Source organism: Cuculus canorus, chromosome 4 (genome assembly GCF_017976375.1).
Source record: "Cuculus canorus isolate bCucCan1 chromosome 4, bCucCan1.pri, whole genome shotgun sequence".
NCBI lineage: Eukaryota > Metazoa > Chordata > Aves > Cuculiformes > Cuculidae > Cuculus > Cuculus canorus.
The window spans coordinates 63,251,136-63,272,104 of NC_071404.1; the positions used below are offsets into that span (position 1 = coordinate 63,251,136).

At 39.9% G+C, this 20,969-nt stretch overlaps 2 protein-coding genes across 6 annotated transcripts in view; both read left to right on the top strand.

Moving 5' to 3' along the window:
* The window catches only part of LRBA (LPS responsive beige-like anchor protein), a 410,166-nt gene extending 396,055 nt beyond the window's left edge, over nucleotides 1-14,111 (top strand). For 2 of the 5 annotated variants that reach the window (XM_054064662.1, XM_054064663.1), the window contains exons 55-58: nucleotides 724-825; nucleotides 2,257-2,471; nucleotides 9,998-10,149; nucleotides 12,574-14,111. In XM_054064662.1, coding sequence (XP_053920637.1) covers nucleotides 724-825; nucleotides 2,257-2,471; nucleotides 9,998-10,149; nucleotides 12,574-12,664 — 560 coding nt within the window. In that variant the 3' untranslated portion in view covers nucleotides 12,665-14,111. The remainder of the gene's footprint in view (nucleotides 1-723; nucleotides 826-2,256; nucleotides 2,472-9,997; nucleotides 10,150-12,573) is intronic. The other 3 variants (XM_054064665.1, XM_054064666.1, XM_054064667.1) reach the window with 2 other exon arrangements.
* Nucleotides 14,112-17,240: 3,129 nt separating this feature from the next.
* On the top strand, nucleotides 17,241-20,401 carry LOC128852072 (uncharacterized). The gene is made up of 3 exons (XM_054065592.1): nucleotides 17,241-18,839; nucleotides 19,107-19,253; nucleotides 19,426-20,401. The coding sequence occupies exons 1-3, from the start codon at nucleotides 18,795-18,797 to the stop codon at nucleotides 20,071-20,073; spliced, it is 840 nt and encodes a 279-aa protein (XP_053921567.1). The 5' UTR covers nucleotides 17,241-18,794; the 3' UTR covers nucleotides 20,074-20,401.
* Nucleotides 20,402-20,969: the final 568 nt, after the last annotated feature.

Here is a 20,969-nt window from a genome sequence, read left to right on the forward strand (position 1 = left end):
ACCTGGAGAATAATTTTTTTTCCTTTAAATGTATCTGTTGTAAAATTTCTTCTTCTTTATTGTATCCAGATATGTTTGATTACAAAGAGAATCTCAAAACAATATGATTTTATTTGTTCTTGTTGCAGGGAAATGCCTAATAGGAGTTTGGGTGTTTTAATTTTGCAGACTCATCTGAAATTCATACTGCTTATGCTCCACATCTTACAAAGAACTAGACATAAGGCTGAGGTTTCAACACTGTTACTAGGTTAACATAAAACCAGTCTATGGATATATTACTTCCTCTTTGGGCACTGTAGATTTCTTAGTACTTGTTCATAATGGCACTTGCATTTAGTTATGCTAATCGAAAGAAGAGATAGTAATGGACTTCAATCTCTTCCTCCTCAACAAAAAAAACCCAAAATAAACCAGACAGTGGAGACAGATGGAGAGGAAAATGCAAATCTGTGCGCTCCAGCTTCTGTTTGGTTTTACTATACACCTGACTTATATTAATGTGTGTTAGTAAATGTGCAGTCTGAATTTCCATCACATACTGCTGCTGTACTACATAGATACGAGTACAGAACAACCATATGCAAACAGTAGCATAGAAGTGATTTGTAAGGAACATGAACTCAAAGAGCAAGGAAGCTGAAGATGCTTCAGTGATTGAAAACAGTTATTTTAGAAATTGATTGTAACCAAGGATTGCTTTTATTGTTTTTTTCATTGGAGGTGATTTTGCAACTCCTCGAGCTATTTTGACAGGACATGACTATGAGATCACCTGTGCTACCATTTGTGCTGAACTTGGCCTGGTAATAAGTGGTTCAAAAGGTAAGGTACCTGTTCTCATTTATTTCTGTTCATGAAGCTATAATCCTAATGCAAAAAGAAATATATTTTCAGGTGGCAGAATTTATTAACTTTATGGTGGGTTTATTTTTAACCTTATTTTAGTTGCTATGAATTTGAAACCTCTTTTTAAGCATGTTAAAACCGAGGATTATTCAGACATCTACAAGAAGAGACAACCACATCAGTTTCCCTATTATAGCCTACTTATTTCTTTTTGTTTGTTTATCCAATGCATAATTTCATATAGCATACAATTGGATACAGCTCTTGACTGCCAGGATGGTGAAGAATGTTTATTATGGGTAACTTCTCAGAAAGGGAAGCAAAAAACATTTTCAGAAGAAAGAGAAAGTACTGTCTTGTTTGTTTAGTGAACTACCAAGAACAATTTATAGTAATTCTGTTCAGGCTCTTTGAGCTTAGCTACAAAGCCTGTAATATGCCCCATTTGTGTTCTCAAAGACCTACCTTTGACAGGCAAATTATAAAGAACGGTGTTGATTCCATTGATATCGTTTATCATCTAGACATTGGGAAGAAATTCTTCATGATGAGAGTGATGAGCCACTGGTACAGGTTGCCCAGCGAAGTAGTGGATGCCCCATCCCTGGAGGTGTCCAAGGCCAGGGTGGATGGGGCCTTGGGTGGCCTGGTCTAGTGGGAGGTGTCCCTGTCCATGACAACGGGGTTGAAACTGGATGAGCTTTAAGGTCTCTTCCAACACAAACCATTCTATGAGTCTATGACTTTCCTATTTACTGGTCAGCTATTATTTTTGAACTGGAAATTCTGTAGAATTACGATCTTTATAGTTCTACTATAGTGTTCCCAGGGTATCTACTTTGAGATACCTTTTCAAAGGTGGGTGTTACACATGCACCTGTGTCCATTTCTGTTTTATGCCTGTGAACACTTGTGGCTTACCTGCAAATCAAGTATTTGTCCTACTATATTAAAAAGCAGATATTTAGGGGATCATGTTTGGGTTAAAATCTTGATATGAGAATATATACTTTTAGAGTACCTACATATGTAAATTCATAAACACCTCTGTGTGTCTTTGTATTTTGAAAGTCTTGGTTTAGGATTCAGTCTGTTTATTTTTGTGCTCTGAAGATTAACTACTACCAATTTTAAAAGAAAATCCATGAAAGAAAATCTTCTAGGTCTCTAATTAGTTTTGATAGGTGCCCTAACATACCTTAATGCAAAGCTTGTAAGGGATAAGCTGTTCATTTACCTCTCTGGCATGCTTAAAGTCATAGGCTATCCACTTAAACATAGTTAAAATCAGTATAATGTACTATAAAAGTGATTACCCAAGTAGAAGTCATTACTTATTATTTGATATATGATGTCTTTAAATGAGCATGTAAATCAATAACTAGAGATTTTATTTTGTCTCTTTAGAAGGACCATGTCTCATACATTCTATGAATGGAGATCTACTGAGGACATTGGAAGGTCCTGAAACATTAAAAGGTCCTGAAAACTGCCTGAGACCAAAACTTATTCAAGCTTCAAGAGAAGGCCACTGTGTCATATATTATGAAAGTGGCTTCTTCTGTGTATTCAGTGTGAATGGGAGACTTCAAGCCACTATGGAGACAGATGACAAGATAAAGGTGAGTGAACTCACGTGTGCTAAGGACTGTCAGTTCCAGTACCAGGAAAAGCTATCAATGGTGAGATTGTGGAGCCAGGCTGTAGAAACATATGGTACTAGACTATAATAGCAGCATTCTGAAAAAAATCTAGTTAAGGAAACCATGTGCTCTTAATAGTACTGCTTTCAGTTTTGAAATAACTCTGTTCATATAGCAAGGAATACCCTGTAGGCATTTTCTTGAACTGAGGAATACAGATATTAATAATTTCTGACCAGGAAAAGCTGGACTACTACTTTACTTCTGAGTCTGAAGGCAGGAGATCATTTGACATGCTGGTTTGGATGTTGGCTTTCATTTTTTTGGCATCTCTGACTACATTATTTCATTGTAGCTTGAGATGGGCTGTGTTGTGCTGAGCTTCAGGAAGTTTATAGGCATATGTCTATATTTCAACTCGTTAGCCCTTTGGCATTTGCTGAGCAGGCAGCTAGGTTCCACGGCTGTAGTTGCAAGAGACATGGAACAAGTCCAAAACTGTACAGGAGGCATTTTAAGCTTATAGTTTCATTGAAATTATTTTATAATACAAAATGCAGGTCTTTTGACAGTTCCTATGAAATAGTACCTGTGAAGCAGAGCAGAACCTGCCAGCTATACTGCAATGAAGCAGAAATGTCAAAAGGATGCTTTCCTTGAATTAAAAATATTCCCACTTTTTCCTTCAATGAAAAAGAAAGGGAAGGGAAGGGGGAAAAAATGAACAAGCATTAACCAAATCTGCTTAGAAAGTTACAGATGCAGCAGAGACACAGTAGCAAGATCACATTGCTGGATCAGCATTCAGGCTGCCTGAGTAAGCTGAAGTTATGGTGTGTGCCAGTAGTCATGGTCTGGGAGACACGGAATCACAGGATGCTTGAGGTTGGAAGCAACCTCTGAAGATCATCTGGTCCAGTGCTCCTGCTTGAGCAGGGCCATCTAGAATCAGTTGCCCAGGACTACCAGTGTCTAAATGGCTTTTGATGGAAATTCTACAGCTTCTCTGGACAACCTTTGTCAGCGCTTTCAAATCCTCACAGTAAAGAAGGGCTTCCTATATAAAAATCTGTTTACCTGTTTCATATCAACAAGAGGAGACTTTTGCTGCTGTAAACATATTGCAATACTAAACCTCCCAGCTGACTTTCTTTATCTGATGGAAGAGCCCAGCAACTCAGCTGCTGAGATTTCCAGTGTTCTCTTGAGCTGAAAACTCTCAAAAGTTACTTCTTCCTTCGAATTAGGTATTTCAGGGAAAAAAAATGCCTCTTTGCCCTCGTGTTTGTTTTACAGAATTACTGAAATTCATTCAGATGTTGTGCGAAATAGTAAAAATTTTAAGTTTGCGCTTGTTCTCTTTACTAATATTAATTCTTAAGATGGAACAATGTGTCAATATATTTGAAAGAATTTTTATCTTCATTATTTCCATTTTATGGCTTATACGGAACACTGAATGCTCCATTACTGCTGAAGTCTCCAGTGCAGTTCAGTGTATTCCACTTAAAACCTTCTATAATTCTGTTGTGTACTACACTCCGTTAACCCAGCACCCCTAAGTTTTCAAAATATCAGATATGGTGGTGGTGGAATATGCAGAAATAACTTTCTGTGTATGTCTCTTTTCCATAGTGAGAGTGCTGTTGGCAGGGGTGAAAGGGCATTCAATCTTTTGATGCTGTAGCAGCCACAAGTGTGGATTTGAGGCTGGGGAAATGAAGTAGGAATGTGTATATTTCTGTCTCAAGCCATTTTGCCAAATTAATGTAGATTCTTGCTTCAATTTTCGATATTTGTTCAGTTCTCTGAAATTGTACCTTTGGCTGTCCTTGTACAAATGGGTTTGAGATTTTCAGCCTACCCTTCATCCCAGTTCTTTACCTAAAGCAAATACGTATCACAGTGTTTTCTCTTTTCGCAATAATAATGTTGATAATCACAACTGAAAGTGACAGATTATGTTGTCAGCTAGGCCAGCAAATCTGTAAAATATCTAGAAATCCCTTGCTGGCTAAAACAATTTCTGTAATGTTTCAGCCAGTACCCACAGCTTTTGGAATGTTGCTGTAGGCAATGGAAGTTCCGCTCTCTATGGGCCAGAATTACATATGTACAGGGGTTTGGGTTTTGTTTTGTTTTATTTTCATTCTCTCCCAGTGGTCCCAGTTGGGCTTTATGCTTAAACAACCTACAGTGTCTTTCCCAGTGCTTCTGCACTATATCATGTTAGAAAGCAAGTGGCAACTGCATGATTAAAGTACGGGCATTTAGAATGAATAGTACCTACCCCTGGGCTGTGCCGAGAAACACTTTCATTGGTTTTTGCTCAAGGAGGATAGAAAAGGGTAGAGTCTTAAATGTGAATCTGTAATGTAGAATTCTAGTTTCTATTTTCCTGTGCTCATAAGTGTTGAATCTGTAATGTAACACTCTAGTTTATATTTCCTTAGGTCGTGAAGGACCAGTATTTCAGAACCTGACTCACAAAACTAGCGGTTTTTAATAGTGGTGTTTGGAACAACATTCTGATTTTCTTTCTTGTATTCTTGTGCTAGAAAACTGCTAGAAAAATTTCAGACACTCTGGGGAAATTCAAAATCTAATCAATGCCTTCCACCTGGTTTTGTTTTAAATATGGTATTGCTCAGTGGAGCTTAGGCATATCGCAGTACATCTACCCTGTAATGTTTAGATATCTTAATGAATAACTTAACTCTAAATAGTCTACTTGTTCTGAGAAGTAAAGTTATTTTACCCTAAACAAAGACTGTATGCTGTTTCACCCAAAGGAACCAATTTATTTTCCTTTCCTGAGTCTGTTTTGAAATGTGGAAGTGCCCACAAGACTCCTACTGCTGTAAGCCAGGGCTGTCACAATGTCAGCTCTGCCTTTTTTACAAAGCACTGCCTTTCAAAAATCTGAGATGTTAAAAGGGATTTGTGCAAAGTTTTGAGACTTTCCAAGGAAATACAATTTAGAAATGCAGCTTTTAGAGTATTGCTGGAATTGTGCTCTTTGGGGATTATTTGAGAGCCTGAAGCTCATGTTGTGAGAAAGAGACTAGCTGCAGAGTTGTTTCAGTTTCATACCTAGCAGAATCATAGATAAACTACTCTGGGGAAAGGAGAACAGTAAAATTGATTCATGTCATCTTCTATACCAGTTGGAGTACTTGGGAGTAAAAGCATCTTTTCGTTTGTTAAATCTTGAAGGGCATGTCATGAAACTGAAATGTTGACAGGGTGACCTTTTTCTTCCATTAATTCCTTCATTCACATATATATATAGACAAGTGGCTTAGAAATGTATTAATAAACAATAAAAATAAATAAATCAACATCTTGTCTTCATGAGGAGCCAATGACATAGTAAAATTGCATAGATATTAGTAAGGGTTCAAACCTATACTTTATTTAATCAAAAGATCACAAAACCCACTGCATTTTGCAGGTAGAGAAAGAGTTAAAGATGAATGACTTTAATTTGCCTTTTAATATAGCATTTCTTCAGTAAAAGCCTCAAGTATAAAATTCAAGTGAACCATGACCATAAGGTTAATGGATTTTCATCAGCTGAGTTTTATAAGTGTAGCAAATAATTATTTGTCACGGTCTTCATTGCAATTTGAAAAGTACCCTTAGGAGACTGCCATTGCTGTAGAGAGGAAAACCACCTCATATTGATTTTTTTCTTCTAATGAATAATCTTTTTAATAGTTGTGTGTGAGATGTTAGATCTCATGATCATCTACTCAGTGCATGCAAATTTAGATAATTTTCACAGTCTTACCTCAGTTTGTTTTCTACCCCTTTCTTACTGAGTTACTGTGTGCTTCAAACAGAGTTTATAAACGAGTTTTCAGGCTCCTTGGGGCTGTGCTTTGGAAGATGCTTAGAATATTTTTGTAGGCTGGTAGAAACAGTCTACAGAAGCAATTTATGTTTGGAACATTTGGTTTTTTGAGAGGGGAAAATTCAGCTCAGAATACTCAACGCTAACCCTGGTTAGTATTCAATTTTCCATACTTAGATATGGTTGGAAATATCTCCATGTATTCTGCTTTGTTGTGTATAAATTTCATGTATGTATTGTCATCTTAATTCAAAACAGCTGGAATAGGGTTATCATCTTTTCTTTTCAGTTAATTTTGTTTGCAGTATATATGTTTATATTTCAGTTACATTAATTTTTAAGGTTATTGTATGAAATAAAATTTTAACAGTGTGACTCATTCTGATTACTTGGGAGCTATTGAAGTAAACAGTCAAAATCTGTATTATAATGTAGAAATTCTATCTTAATGTAAGTGTTGCACATCATATAATTCTTCAAGGATACATTTGGCACCATAGTAATAGAGTACAGCAATACAAAAATTACAGATCTGCATTATGTCTGACTTCAATTATTGCTGTTTACAAAGCAGTATCTTATGTACACTGTATATTTAGGTTTCTAGGCTTGTCAGCAATCTGTATAAGTACTTTAATGTTGCATGAATGTAACATTTTTTGTGTTTTAGTTTCGCTCATCTTTGTGGTGCATGCACTATATATTCTCTATATTGAAAGAACAACAACTTCCTTTTCCTGAGGAATTTAAAATCACAGTATGTTGCAAGTTTTGCATATTGAAAAAATGTAGAGGCAGAGATCACAATTGCCAAAATATTTGCAAGCTTCAGCAGAGAGATATATGTTTGCAAGATCCTGTCTTTTTACTGTTTCTTAAATTTAAATCTTTGAGCTGGAATTTTGCTTGTCAATTAAAATCTTGAGGCAATTTCCTTGCCTTCCAGTGACAAATGTTGTAGTCAAAGTGGATCAATTTATTTGTAGAACATGTCTGTCTGGAATTTAAAAGCCATTGCTCTGAATATCCTCCTTTCTTATACCATTCTGTTGAAAAGTTTTGTGGCTTCCTGCCTTGGGTCAAGGAGCTGAAATTTATCACATATTAGTCCTGGGGTGAAGGTTGTGTATTTTTTTAACAGCTGTCCAAATCCTAGCTGTTTCACAAATCTCAGGTTAAATGCATTTAGTAGATAATGCTGAGCACCTATGTTCTGTACTGAACAGCTGTAGCCCAAAGATGCAGAGTTTTTCCTCTGCAACCAGTCATCTCCTACAGTGAGGTGCACAGAAATGCCATGGCAAGAAATGTGATAAGGTGATTGTTGACGAGGAAGGGAAAGAACTGGTGGGGAAGCAGAAGAAAAAGAAGAGCAGAATTGAGGACAGAACCAAGGACAGAATGAAAGAGATGTTTGTAAGAGCAACAGGAACAGAGAAGGAGAGATTAGAATGCAGAAAGTTGTCAGAGACTGAGAGAAGACAACAGGAGGCAGAAAGGAGTGAAGAAAAAATAGGAATTGGAAGTAGGAGCAATGAAGTGAAGGATTAGGTAGGATGAGGAATTTAGTACTAGATAATAGTGCTTCATAATGTCAAGGTTTCTTATTTTCATTTTGATAAGAGAAAATCATCCAGCAAACAACTACCAGAGTTTTTTCTCATGCTTCTGTGTACGCAAATGAAGAGGATGATAGGCTGCTTCTGTGCCAAACATCACATACAAAAATACAATCAGAGACATGAGAGGGGAGAATCAATCTGGGAAGCAAAAGACCAAGAGAGAACTGAGAGAGGCATGTGGAAATGGAAGGAGAGCATAGGAAAAGGTTTGAGCTTACAGGAGTTATTAATAATGGTCCAAACTGTAATTTTAAGGGTCTTCATTGATCTTGCTGGTATCTTCTGCTGATGTCACTCCACATGACAGAATTCTTTTGACATTTTGGTTTTATTTTGGGTATTTTTTGAGAAAACCATATAAACCCTCCAGATTTCCCAGATAGTTGGAGAATGAGGATATAAAATCAGGGCCTGATATCCTCTACTGCTTAAGTTTCTTTTCTGCACAGCAGCAGGATACGGTCTTCCCTTCAGATGTCCTGTGCTCTTCAGGATTACTGAAGTAGTAATTGCTGGGACCTGTATTGAAAAGATGTGCAAGATCTTAGCATAGCTATGAGAAAAGTCAGTAATGGAATCTTCCAGGGGCTGGTGTTGCAAGGTAGATTTAGTCAACGTTTTCTGAGGTGTGGAATGCTTACGGGCCACAGAGCGATCAAGGCAAAGGGTGAGATGAATGCAGAACTGTTGTTCAGGAAACCCCACAATATGAGACCTTTGAGGTTGCCATTGAAACTAGTAGCATTGATTCAAAACAGATAAACCTATTTTGCACTGTAATAAGCTTCTGCCAATATTAAGTTATTTATTATTTATTTAATTTATTTTCCACCACAGATGCTATCAGCAAGCTCAAAAACAGATTAAGAAAATTCGAAGGCAACATGTCCATAAATAGATACTAAAGGGAATGGAGAGAGATTACTTTCTTATATTCCTGGTCCAATGATCGTGTGTGGGTGCTGGGGAGAAAAAAGGAAGAGATTTTAGAGTGGCTAGCCGCACAGCATCTCCTGCTGCCACTGTTGGTGATACAGTGCTGGGCTAGGTGGATCACTTATTTTAATAAAATTTCAAGTTCAGTTCTATTAAACCCTATTTTGGCTTATTTAAACTGTCAAAATCCCTCTTTAAGAAATATTTCTCATGTTTCCAGTCATCTCAATATCCGATAGTATCATCTGGTATAGTCATCAGGTAACTGAGGAAAGTTGCTGTTCTTCCAGGTACTCAGTATATGTCATATTTTTTCCAACACCACACAAGAAATATCAAAATAGATTGAAGATGCTGTTTCAAGAAGTCTTCACTGTGAAAACCAATGATATCCCGTCTTTCTCTGTGATCTGGATCCAAAATAAATATTTCAAATGTAGATTTGCCATCAGTCCCTATGTTGCTTGCAAAATCAGGATAAAAGCCATTTGAATTTGTCACAGGCATTTTCAGGATGGATTATGAAAGGAAACACAGCCTCTGTTTGGAGGACTGAATCATTATCTTATTAATCCAGAGCAGGAATCTAAAAATGCTGATTTAAATTAATTATAGTAATTTGTATAACATTTCAGTTCCCTCCGTCATTCAGCCTTTTCCCAGAGAAAAATGGAGAATAGCTTCTCCTAGGCTAGTATTAAAGACCCTTGTGGGAATGTCAGGTATTATATTTTAATGCTGGTGCTGCTGGATCTTGTAAATCTAGCTAATTAGAAGAGTAAATTTCTTTAGCTGACCCCATGTTAGATCTTTGGAATATGGTATAAATAACAGGTGATATGGAATTAATCACAGGTGAGGTAAAACTTAACTAGTGACGTCTAATGTATTCGAGAGATTTGTGCATAATAACATTAATTCTGTTGCTGGGTAGAATAACAGAACAATAATGTTGCTTCCCAAAATCTTGTATTGATATCAAGTTTCCCTAGACGTTCAGCTGTCAATATATAATACTTCATGAAAGTAAAAGAGGGGGAGTAAGAGCAACACATATTTATGTGACAAATATCCATGTGATTTCCCCTTAGGCAATTCAGCTGAGTCGAGATGGACAGTACCTGCTTACAGGTGGAGACAATGGAGTTGTAATGGTATGGCAGATGTGGGACCTCAAGCAGCTCTTTGCTTACCCAGGGTGTGATGCTGGAATCCGATCCATGGCCCTATCGTATGACCAAAGGTTAGAGCAAAGTCTGGTCTTCACAAGAATTTCAGAGAATGTATATTTACATTAAGTTGTATTTTTGTTGTTCTTCTGATTTTGATTTTCTGTGGTTGTATTGAGAATTCTGCACTTGCCTACATTTCTAACATATCTTACTTAGGTCAGATCATCTTTTTAAGGATTTTAGCTCTTGGCAGAATGAAGAGAATTCAAAAAATCTTACTTTGGCAGACTTTCAGGATAGGTTGAGTTATTGGCCTGTGCCAGTGTACTGTGTCACATGGAGGTGGAAGGTTACATGTGTGCTTTTTGTGTTTCTTCTTACCTTCACAATACAAATCTCATTCCTATTTCTGGAACTTTATGTTAAAAATAGAACAGTTAGAATAGTTGTACAATAAGATTCCTCACATACCCCCATATTTTGCTAAAAGAAATATTAGGTTTTGTTTGTAGAAAAGTTATTTGATCGATATAAAGCATGACCCCCACCTTGAAGGTTCTTCCTACAGAAGGCAATCAGTTAATAATACTGCATTTTTACATTACACTTTCCAATGCAATTGGACTTAGAAGTCCTGTGTTTTTTTATCACAAAAGTATTGTTTGTTTATAAGAAGTTTACAGTTTCATTTATACACTTTTAGCTTGTGGGCTAGAATTTTGTTTACTTTGGTATATTTGCTTATTGGAGTTTCTGCTTACTTTTCAAGCAGATTTAGCTCCTGAATCCCTTAGGAATAGTCTACATTGTGCAGTAAAGCATATTGCTGAAACTCTTAACCTTCCACTGACTGAAGTCCATACCGTGTGTTTTAACATTTTTACTTGTACTACATTTTTAAAACTAATATAAAATGAACTTAAATCCAAGCCTGAAAAATCTATGGGCTTCAGTCAAACATTCATATACTGCTTAAGCATAGATAGCGATTATAGGCATTCAGAAACAGTTTTCTGTTAAAAAGCCCCTGATATTAAAAATATCTGAAAAGCTGGAGTTACAGCTGTTTAATTTTAGACCTCTGAAAAGTAGAGAATTTTGCATTTAGAGAATCTTTAAACTGTAATTAATGGCATGTCAACATAATCTTCACGTCAATAAACTGAAATTTAATATGGACAACTATAATTTTATCCATGTGCTGAAGTTAGGAACCTATTCACTTTGGGTTTGGAGACACAGAAACTCAGAAGATATTTACTCAGAGTATTTTACAGAGTAATTACTTAGTAATTACAGTAAATCACTCAGAGTAATTTATTTGGTATGCATGAATAGATGTGTTTGAGTGTGTAAAAAGACATTTTAATCTAATATGAAAACAATCAAAATAGTGCTCTTGAAATGAAATATTGTGATACTGTCAAAATGAGAAGTTTTGATGATCTCATGTTTAGTTTTTTATGGCTTTTTACTCTGAATATTTTTGTTTTATTCTGAGGCTTTTTCACTAAAATGCCAGTTTTATACATCCTCATACTTCTGATTTTCATAAAACTTTAGTATGAGACAGAGAAAAGATGATACAGAAATTCTCGTTATTGTGTGCTATGTCAGGGTCACGGCTTTTCAGACAGACCTGAATGATTTCTAGTAGTAGGCCACTGGTGAAGAATGTGGAAAGAAAGAATGCCTCAGAGGGAAAGCACAGTGATTACTTTCTCCCAAAATAATCAAAGCCTTCAGATTGCTTTCAAACTCAAACACTAACATTTCCATCTGAAGTACTGTGCCCACGTCCAGTTCTCTCGTGTAGATCATGTGCTTAGATCATGCTCACCTATTTGGGTGAGGCAAAACTGAAATGAACACTTCTCCTAGCCTTCCTCCACTTTGCTGCTTCACTATCAGGACAGTGATGCTGGTAAACAATTCTGTAGTCTGACTCGCAACTGTAGCTTCAGGCCAACCATACAAACTCTTGCATGGTGTTTTTTATGTTTTGTGATGTGTAAACCTGGCAGAGGCGGTGCAGATTTTATTCATGGAAACATAAAATCATTAAGCTTGGAAAAGACCTCTAAGATCATGAAGTCCAACTGTCAGCTCAACACCACCGTGCCTACTAAACCATGTCCTGAAGTGCCACATCTACATGCTTTTCGAACATCTCAAGGGATGGAGACTCCACTCTTCCCTGGGCAGCTTGTTCCAATGTTTAACCTCACTTTCAGTAAGGAATTTTTTTCTAGTATCCAATCTAAACCTCCTCTGCTGCAACTTGAGGCCAGATTGCTTGAGCCGTTGGAAGACCAGAGCCCCTGTAGCCTGACTTTTCTGGTATGTGGAGCACTTCCAGCTCCGGCTGTCTTTGGTGGAAGTTGGTCATTGCCTTGGATTCTCGTGCCTATGTTGATGTAACTCTTATGTGTGTTGCCTCATATATCTGAACATGAGCTGGTTCACTAATGATTATGGTCTTGTACTTTCCTTAGGTGTATAATGACTGGCATGGCTTCCGGGAGCATAGTGGTTTTCTACAATGATTTCAATCGTTGGCACCACGAGTATCAAACCAGATACTGATCTTCATAGAGACCAAGATCAGCCCTGATGTGGGCAGCTGTTGTCAGAAGACAACTGAACACAGCACCTCTCTTGGTGTTCTGCCACAACGTTGTTCCGTATAAATACTATATTACAGCTGAATGTAACTTAAATTTGCTGGAAGAAACAACCTATTTTTTAAAGTTAATTGCTATTTTTGTAGACCTTGCTTGACTTTTTTGGGGAAAGGGCAAAGAAGCAGAAAAATGGCTGCTGGGTTCTGTAGTTAAAAATCTATATTTTTAGTCATATTGAGAATTCTATTTTGATCCCTGTATGTAAAAGAAACCTAAGGTAAAGATGGTTAAAAATCACATTCTAGCTATATTATGAAGAAACAAATTTTCCATCTGAAGCTTTATCTGTAACCTTGAGGAATATATGATTTTAACATAATAGAAATTACTTACAATGTTTGGGGAATTCTCATCTATCTGTACCACACTTTGTCTCATAATTTTCCCAATGATTGTACTACATCAGCACTGAACTTTGGGGAATCAATGGTAATATTTAAATTATGGTTAATGTAATTTCAAACTTTGCAAATCGTTTCCATCAATGTTGCTATTCAAGCATGTTTCTAGACATAGGCAATTAGTTCTTTTTTAGTTGTATGTTTTGTGCAGTTAGGAGAGAGAAATCAGGAATGGAGTTTGTGTTACATCAAGTGTGAATTCTTTTAGTTTCTACCTAAGTTCCTTCAAAGCACACCAAAATGTGGATTGTTCCTGAGAAACAGAAAGGTTATTTTGAAGACTTTAAACTCAAATTAGAAACCCACAGAGGCCGTTAGTTTTTAACAGGTGCAAGTACCAAAGCACACTTCTGCTGGGTGACTGTGAACACTAAAAAGGCGGGTGTTTGGTGATGCACAGCCTCTATACAGTAGCAGAAGCACTAGACTTGCAGGCAAGTTTCTTTTTTCCCCCAGAACTAGCCCTACAATACTGTAGCACATGCCATATTCCTTTTCTGTGTATAGCAACAGTATCTTTTATATTTTGCTATAACCAAATCCAGTCAGATCCTGCCCAATCATATTAAATTACCTCTTTCTTTTAGGAAATGAAAAGTAATTTATACTAAGGAACAATGTTATTTTGGTGTTGCACAAATCTCCTTTTCTACAAGATTGCTGTGCAGAACTCTGTGAAAATATTTGTGAAGAGAACTGTTATTGTTTTGTAAGTCTGTATTACATAAAAATCTTATTTGTATGTTGTGATCTATGAGTTGAAATTTACATTCCATTTCTGTATTGATACATCCGTTTCTCTAGCTACCTACTAGAGCAGTTCCTGTTTTTTCTAAGCGTTTAGCTACTATCTCTTTCAATAAAGATTTGGAATGAGAAAATTCAGTTTGAGTGAAGAATTTAAATAAAATTACATTTGTAACTGAGAGCTTCAGTGGAGTACTGTGTTTTTGTGATACAATGTGTATTCACAATAGAGGCAAGAGGTGCTAGGGCTAATGCATTCAAAGTAATCTTGGTATTTATGCAATGTTGACTAAGTTTTCTGTGCTTTCTGCATTTTTATATTGTTGTGATTACGGTGGTATCAGCAGAATTACATTTTTGTGCAGCAAAAGGATTATCTGATTAAGCAAAGTCTGTAAATGTCACGCTTGTGGTAAGTGCCCAGTGTACCAAACAGTAACGTTTGTTATGCAAAACTTGTACTTCACTTTTCTTTAAGTTCAACAACATTCATAGCCTTATATCACAAGATGTTGAGGGGAAATTGGTGTGCTCTTGAAGCTCAATTTGCATTTGTCTCAAGCCAGGAGTGGGTTTCCAGGGCTAGGTGGGGCGGAAAAAAAAAAAAAACAAACAGCCAGAGGTGTATTTTGCTAAATGGAAATCCTGGAAGTCTTCTCATTATTCCAGTGCTGACTTAGGGAACGCTTTATTATTGATAGAAATTGTAGTTTCTGACCTTAGAAACAAAATATTTCATAGGAAGTTGACTTGGTAGATTGCTTATTTTAGAAAGGGTCCTATTGCTCATGAGCAGCTTTCCCAAACTGAAAGCACAACTGTATGCGTGTGCCATCCCAAGTTGCATCCAGCAGTGCATGCTCATAGGTAGCTGTGTGGTGGTGTCAAGTACTCCTCAGGGAAGCAGCTGCAGTGGTGGATGGTATCAAGTACTCCTCAGGGAAGCAGCAGTGGTGCAGCACAGTGTTTTGCACATTGAGGGTGCAGCAGCTCTTCTCTGAAAAAGGATATCTTCACCTTCTGCTCTGTGAGCAAGCCTGGGAAGAAACTTCCATTCTGGACTGCTTTGCAGAGGGCTTTGGTGATTAAGACATACCCCTCCTTCTGCGGGTAAACAAAACATACCTTGGACCCTGCACTGGGAGGCCAGGCGTGCACTTGGGATCTCGGCTGTGGCTGAACTAGTCCAGTTTTTGATGAGGTGGTAGAAAAGGGTTAGATTTCCAACTATTCAGGTATTTGTTGGTATATTCATGGCAGCACCTGTGTCAAATGGATTGTTTGAAACCTGTTTAATCAACAAGTGCCATGCATTAACCTGCAACTGTGCCTCAGCTAGTCTTTATCTGCAGAATGTTCTTGGAAAGAGGAAGCAGAGTCTTTTATTTCCTCAAAATTCAGAGAGAGCGTTAATGAACAACATTTATTAATGTGGCAGTTCGGCCTTTCTTCTGTTCTGGTAAGTTCAAGCAGACATGTTGTTAGATGAAGTTTATGGCAGGTGGCCTGGAAAGCAGTGTTTCCTGCTGCTGCTGAGAGCAAGGCTAGTCAGCAGCAGTGCTGCAAGTTTGGTTTCTGGGGAAATACTTGGAAGAAAGAGCTTGAAATCCCTTCTGTTTTGTGAAAATTGCTGATATAACTGCTGTAGGATCTGGCAAGAGGTGATGGTGTGATCTGAATGGTGGTTTCTTTGAAGAAAGTTCGTGTTGTGGTACAGGCAAAGGTAAATGAATGCTTTAATGCTTTTAAGAATATTTCTTCATTTCTTGGTTGTGTTTTACTGCATATTATCAAAAAGCCTCTACACCTGGAAAGTGTGCCTTGTGCAAAGTATATGTATTTATTACTATTTCTGGTCCTGATGCACTCTTGGTAGTCCGCCACCTATCTGTAGCAATCCGTTTCTCCTAAACATTCCTGTTCAGCTTCTTTAGGACTTAGTAAAATAAATGCCCGAAAGATCTTATCTGATACCAAAGTAATAGTTGTATGAGGATGTTCTGCTGATGGAGGTTGTTCTTTCCTAGGAAAGGGAGAGTTTAGAATCATAGAATTGCTTAGGTTGGAGACGACCTTTAAGATCATGGAGTTGAACCCTTAGTCTAGCACTGCTAAGTTCACCACTGAACCATGTCCCTAAGCACCACATCTGCATGTCTTTTATATCTTCAAGGATGGTGACTCAACCACTTCCCTGGGCACCTCTTTCTAATGCTTGACAACTTGGTGAAGAAATTTTTCCTAATATCCAGTCTAAACCTCCTCTGGCACAATTTGAGGCCATTTCCTCTCATCCTGTCCTTTGTTACTTGGGGAAAAGAGACCAAGAAGACATGTGCATCACTACAACCTCCTTTCAGGTAGTTGTAGGGAGTGACAAGGTGTTTCCCCTGGGTCTCCTCCAGGCCAAACAGCCCCAGTTCCCTCAGCCGCTCCTCATAGCACTTGTTCTCCAGACCCTTCACCAGCTTTGTTGCCCTTCTCTGATATGCTGAAGCACCTCAATGTCTTTCTTGTAGTGAGGGCCCCCAAAACTGAATGCAGTGTTCAAGATGTGGCCTCACCAGTGCAGAGTACAGGGGGATGGACACTCCTCTACTCCTGCTGGCCAAACTCTGTCTGATACAAGCCAGGCTGCCGCTGGCCATCTGGGCACACTACTGAACAGTACAGTTTCTTCGATTATTCCTGAAGAGAAGCAATGAAAACCTGACCCATGTTTTTAACATAGAGCCAGTGTCCTGGAACAAAAAATTGTTTTCCTTTCTCTTAGTAGCAAAAAGAAATGAAAAAATTGGGAGTTCCATGGGAAATTAAAATTTTATTGCAACTTTAGTCAGGACATAATTGTGGTTCAATGAAGAACTTAAGACTGTGAAAGGAGAAAGGACTACAACCTCTTGTGTGCTGCGGAAACAGTGTTGTGTGCTAAATGTCTCTGTTTGGAGCAGGGAGTTATTCTGGGTGACCTCCCAAGATCCCTTTCTAGCTGATGTTCTTCTGTGGCCCAGTAAGTGAGAGCCTGAGGACAGTGCTAGAGACAGGGGGTGCATCCAATGAGCAGGCAGCACAGAGGGGAGGCAAGAGATTAACTGTGGGCATCATTGAAGCGGAAGGGGAAACCAAAGCTGCAGATGGAAGTGGAAGGCTTAAAGCAAAGAGAAGCGAGTTTGCCATGACAGAGGTCTTAGTTAATTCTAGAAAGCCCTTTTACTTCCTCTCAGTTGGACAGGAAAGTCAGCGTTGAGGGAGTTGGAAAATCATGGGGATGCTGCTTGTGGGTAGCAGTTGTTGAGGGGCCTCATTGCCGTTTGTCCCTTTCTCAGATGTGAGTACCTGAGAGAAGAGAACGCTTTCCTGCAGGAGCACCTTCGTAAAGCTAATGAGGTTAATTTAGCCCTTAAAGAAGAAGTTGGAAAACTGACAGTGGATAGCATGAAGGCCTGGGAGGAGCTGCCATCGAAGGAGCGTGATTGGTACCGTGAATTGGAGGTAAGGATAAGCTACGGGAGTGCCAGATGTGATGCCAGAGTGGAATGAGAGCGCGTTTCATTTCCAGCGTGGAGAACTTGCTGTGTGAAAGGAGTGGCTACAGTGAGGATCTGTGTGTTTTGACAAGCAGAAGACAGGGGTGTGAGATGGAGAATCATCAGCAAATCCTGGTGATGGAAGATGCCTGCATGCTGTGACCTTGCTGCTTGGTGTCCAAGACAAATGCTTGCTGTGGTTGGACACTGTAGGGCACTCACGCAGGATCACTCGTCTTTCTAATAGTTGTTGAATCTCTGTCTAGAGCAGTGGAGACTGGAGAGGTCTGTCTGTTGTCAGGTTCAGAGTAGTCAACAGAAGAATGAGACAGGCCTCCCTTACCAGCAGCCTGTTGTAAGCAACTCTGACCCTGGCTTTGGAGGGACTCGATTTTGCCTTCCTCTAGCAAGACTGTTTGATGCCTCTGCAAGAGGCTGGTGAATGGTGATCAGTTTTCTTTGTTGAAATCTGGTCCTGCAGAAGAAGGGTGGGCGTTTCCTTCTCTGAAGTGGAGTGGCAGGTGTGCTGAGGCTGCTTCTCTGGCACCTCCAGTTCTTGATGCCCCTTCTGTAGTAGTTATTAAAGAAGACCCGGTGATGACAGTTGTTCTCATTTTGGGTGAGAGTGGCTGGAAAGCAGCCAGTCAGAAAAGACCTGGGGTTTCTGGTCGACAGTGCCTGAACACCAGCCCACAGTGCACCCAGGTGATCAAGAGGACCAAAAGCACCCTGGCCTCTATCAGCAATGGTCTGGCCAGTAGGAGTAGGGAGGGGATCATCACCCTGTACTTGGTGCTGGTGATGCGGCACCTTGAATCCTGTGTTCAGTTATGGGCACCTCAGTGTTAAGGGGCTGGAACCTGTCCAGAGAAGTGCAATGAAGCTGGTGAAGGGTCTGGAGCTCAGGGGTGTCATGGAAAGTGGCTGAGGGCACTGGGGCTGCTTGGTCTGGAGAAGAGGAGGCTGAGAGGACACCTCTCATTGCTCTCTGCAGCTCTGTGAAAGGAGATTGTAGCGAGGGGGCATCAGTCTCTTCTCCCGGGTAACAAACGATAGAATGACAGGAAACGGTCTCAAGTTGTGCCAGGGGAAGTTTAGATTGGCTACTAGGGAAAATTCCTTCATGGAAAGGGTTGACAGGCACAGGAAGAGGCTATCCGGGCAAGTGGTGAAGGCTCCATTCCTGGAGGTTTTCAGAAACTGTGTAGACGTGGCACTTTGGGACATGGTTTAGTAGGCATGGTGGTGCTGGGCTGACAGTTGGCCTTGATTGATCTTGAAGGAAAACATTCCTTATTACAGAGTGAGTTGGTTCCTTGCGAGAGAAGAACTGGAGCAATTGTACCTTCAGAGGGATATGCTGCAGCAAGAGAAACATGAGCTTGCCATGGCACTGGAGAAGGTAGGGTCACCTAGGCAGGACTTGTTGGGAGAGGGAGTTGTGACAGCAAGACTACTGCAGACGCTCTTTCTGTCAGTGGAAGACAGAGGAAATGTTGTTCTCCTTCTTAGAAAATAGTGATCGGAGCACACAGGCTCATTGGGGTAGTTATTCCTTGATGTGCCTGTGGGGAACACTGACCTGGAGGAATGTCAGAGGCTCACAGGGGATGTGGAGTTGGTGCTTGAAGTGAGAGATTTTCCTCCCTTGGTTCTCTTGTCTCTGCAGGCAGAGCAGTCAGTGGCAGAGTTGACAGGGGCTCAGAATAAGCTGAATGCTGAAGTAGCTGATCTACGTGCTGCAACAGCCAACATGAGCAGTGTCAATGAAGCTCTTGCATCAGATAAAGTGCAGCTGAACAAGCTTGTGCTGCAGGTGAGCTGAGATGCCCAAGATTTTGGCAGGCGTTGATCTCCAGCTGGCCTCTTGCCTTTTGCCAGTATGACCAGCTGAATATGGAAATGTTCCTTTCTCTGTGCAAGCCAGACCTCCTTCTTCCTAGTAGATCCGACTGTATTTTATTGCCTCTGTGCTTCTGTGGTTGTAGCTGGAGCAAGAGAATGAAGCTTTGTCAAGAAAAGTGGATGAGGTGGAGAGAAGAAAGGTCTCTGATCAGGAGAAGCTGCAATTGTGTGAAAGAATGAATGAAGAGCTCTCTGCAGAGAAAGCCCACCTGGAGCAGCTGCTGAAGAAAGCAGAGGAGCAAGAGAAGGGGCTGCAGGTCGAACTGACAGCACTGAGGAAGGAGAAGGAAGAGCAACTCCAAGTGAGACCCATACCCTGGTGCTGCTGGGTGGGCGTTTGTCTGCTGGGCTCAGTGAAGCTGTGGCTGTTGTATTCTGTGGGGTTTTTGTCACGCAGACACTTGGTGGTGGTGGAGGGCAGGCGTCTTTGTTTGCTTCTTGTGGGAAAGGTGCTGATGACTTGCAGAGCAGTCCTGCAATTCTCCGAGTTGTCCTCTGCGTCTACAGATCCCTTGAATCCACCTGTTCTGTCCTGTTCTCCACTAGAGAGGCTTAGTTTTGGAGTAACTGGTATGTTTGGCCAATATGCAGCAGAGGCTTGTGTTGACGAAAAAGGGAAAATATTGTGGTTAATCTTCAAGCTTGCACAGCGGCCAGGTATTCACCGGCTGGCAAACTGGACTGCCTCTTTGTGTAAGAGAAGTAAAGAGTGTTGTGACATGAGGTGCTGAACAGCGTCCGCTGTCTCTATGGGCACAGATTTCTATAAAAGACCAAATGACGTTGCTCCGCAGAGGGGCTGTTCCCTGCCAAGCGTCACCTCATTGTATTCTGCAGCTCGATTCACTGAAGGAGGTGACACTTGGTTTTTCTAGAAGAAAAAACTCACTTTCTTCAGTGAGCGAAGTTGCTTTTGGAAAACCTTTCCTGGAAATTTCCAGCACGGAAATAGATTCTGATAAAATCTCATTTGGTGAGGTGGCACTTGTGGAAAGTGGGGTGGTTTTGCCTGGGGTGCATAGGTGTCTCCTGAAGGAGCTGTCTGCTCCCAGGCCACCCAGGGAGGCCTTCCCCATCCTGCTCAGGTCAGCAGTGCTGGTGCCTTTTGGCAGCGCAGAACATCAGTGCATGCCCAGTGGATGCCTCTCACTGTCCGCTGTCCCACTCACAGTTTTAAAAGTAGTTTTTAAAAAAAGTAGTTTTAAAAGCCCACCCTCAGTCATTTTAGCTCCTTTGACTGTGAGTAGTTGTTCACATATCCCACTGGAGACAATTCCTGCAGTTCTAGATCTGAAATCCCAGAACTGAATCCTCCCTTGCTGTAAACCAGCATAACACAATGTTTGCTGAGATTTCCAACAAAATTTAGCCTTACGCACAACACCCACATTCCTGAACTTATAAAATTAATTGAAATAATTGTCAAAATACATTATGGTAGATGGTGTTTTAGGATTATGTTACTTCCCTCAAGTATTGGCTCGTGATTATAGCTGGTCATTAAGAATATTTACGTGCCTTGATTAATAAAGAAAACTAAGTTCTCTCACTGTCCGCTGTCCCACTCACAGGTCTCCCAGCAGCCACAGGAGTTGGTGAGCAGTGGGCTGGGGAGCTGCGACAGGAG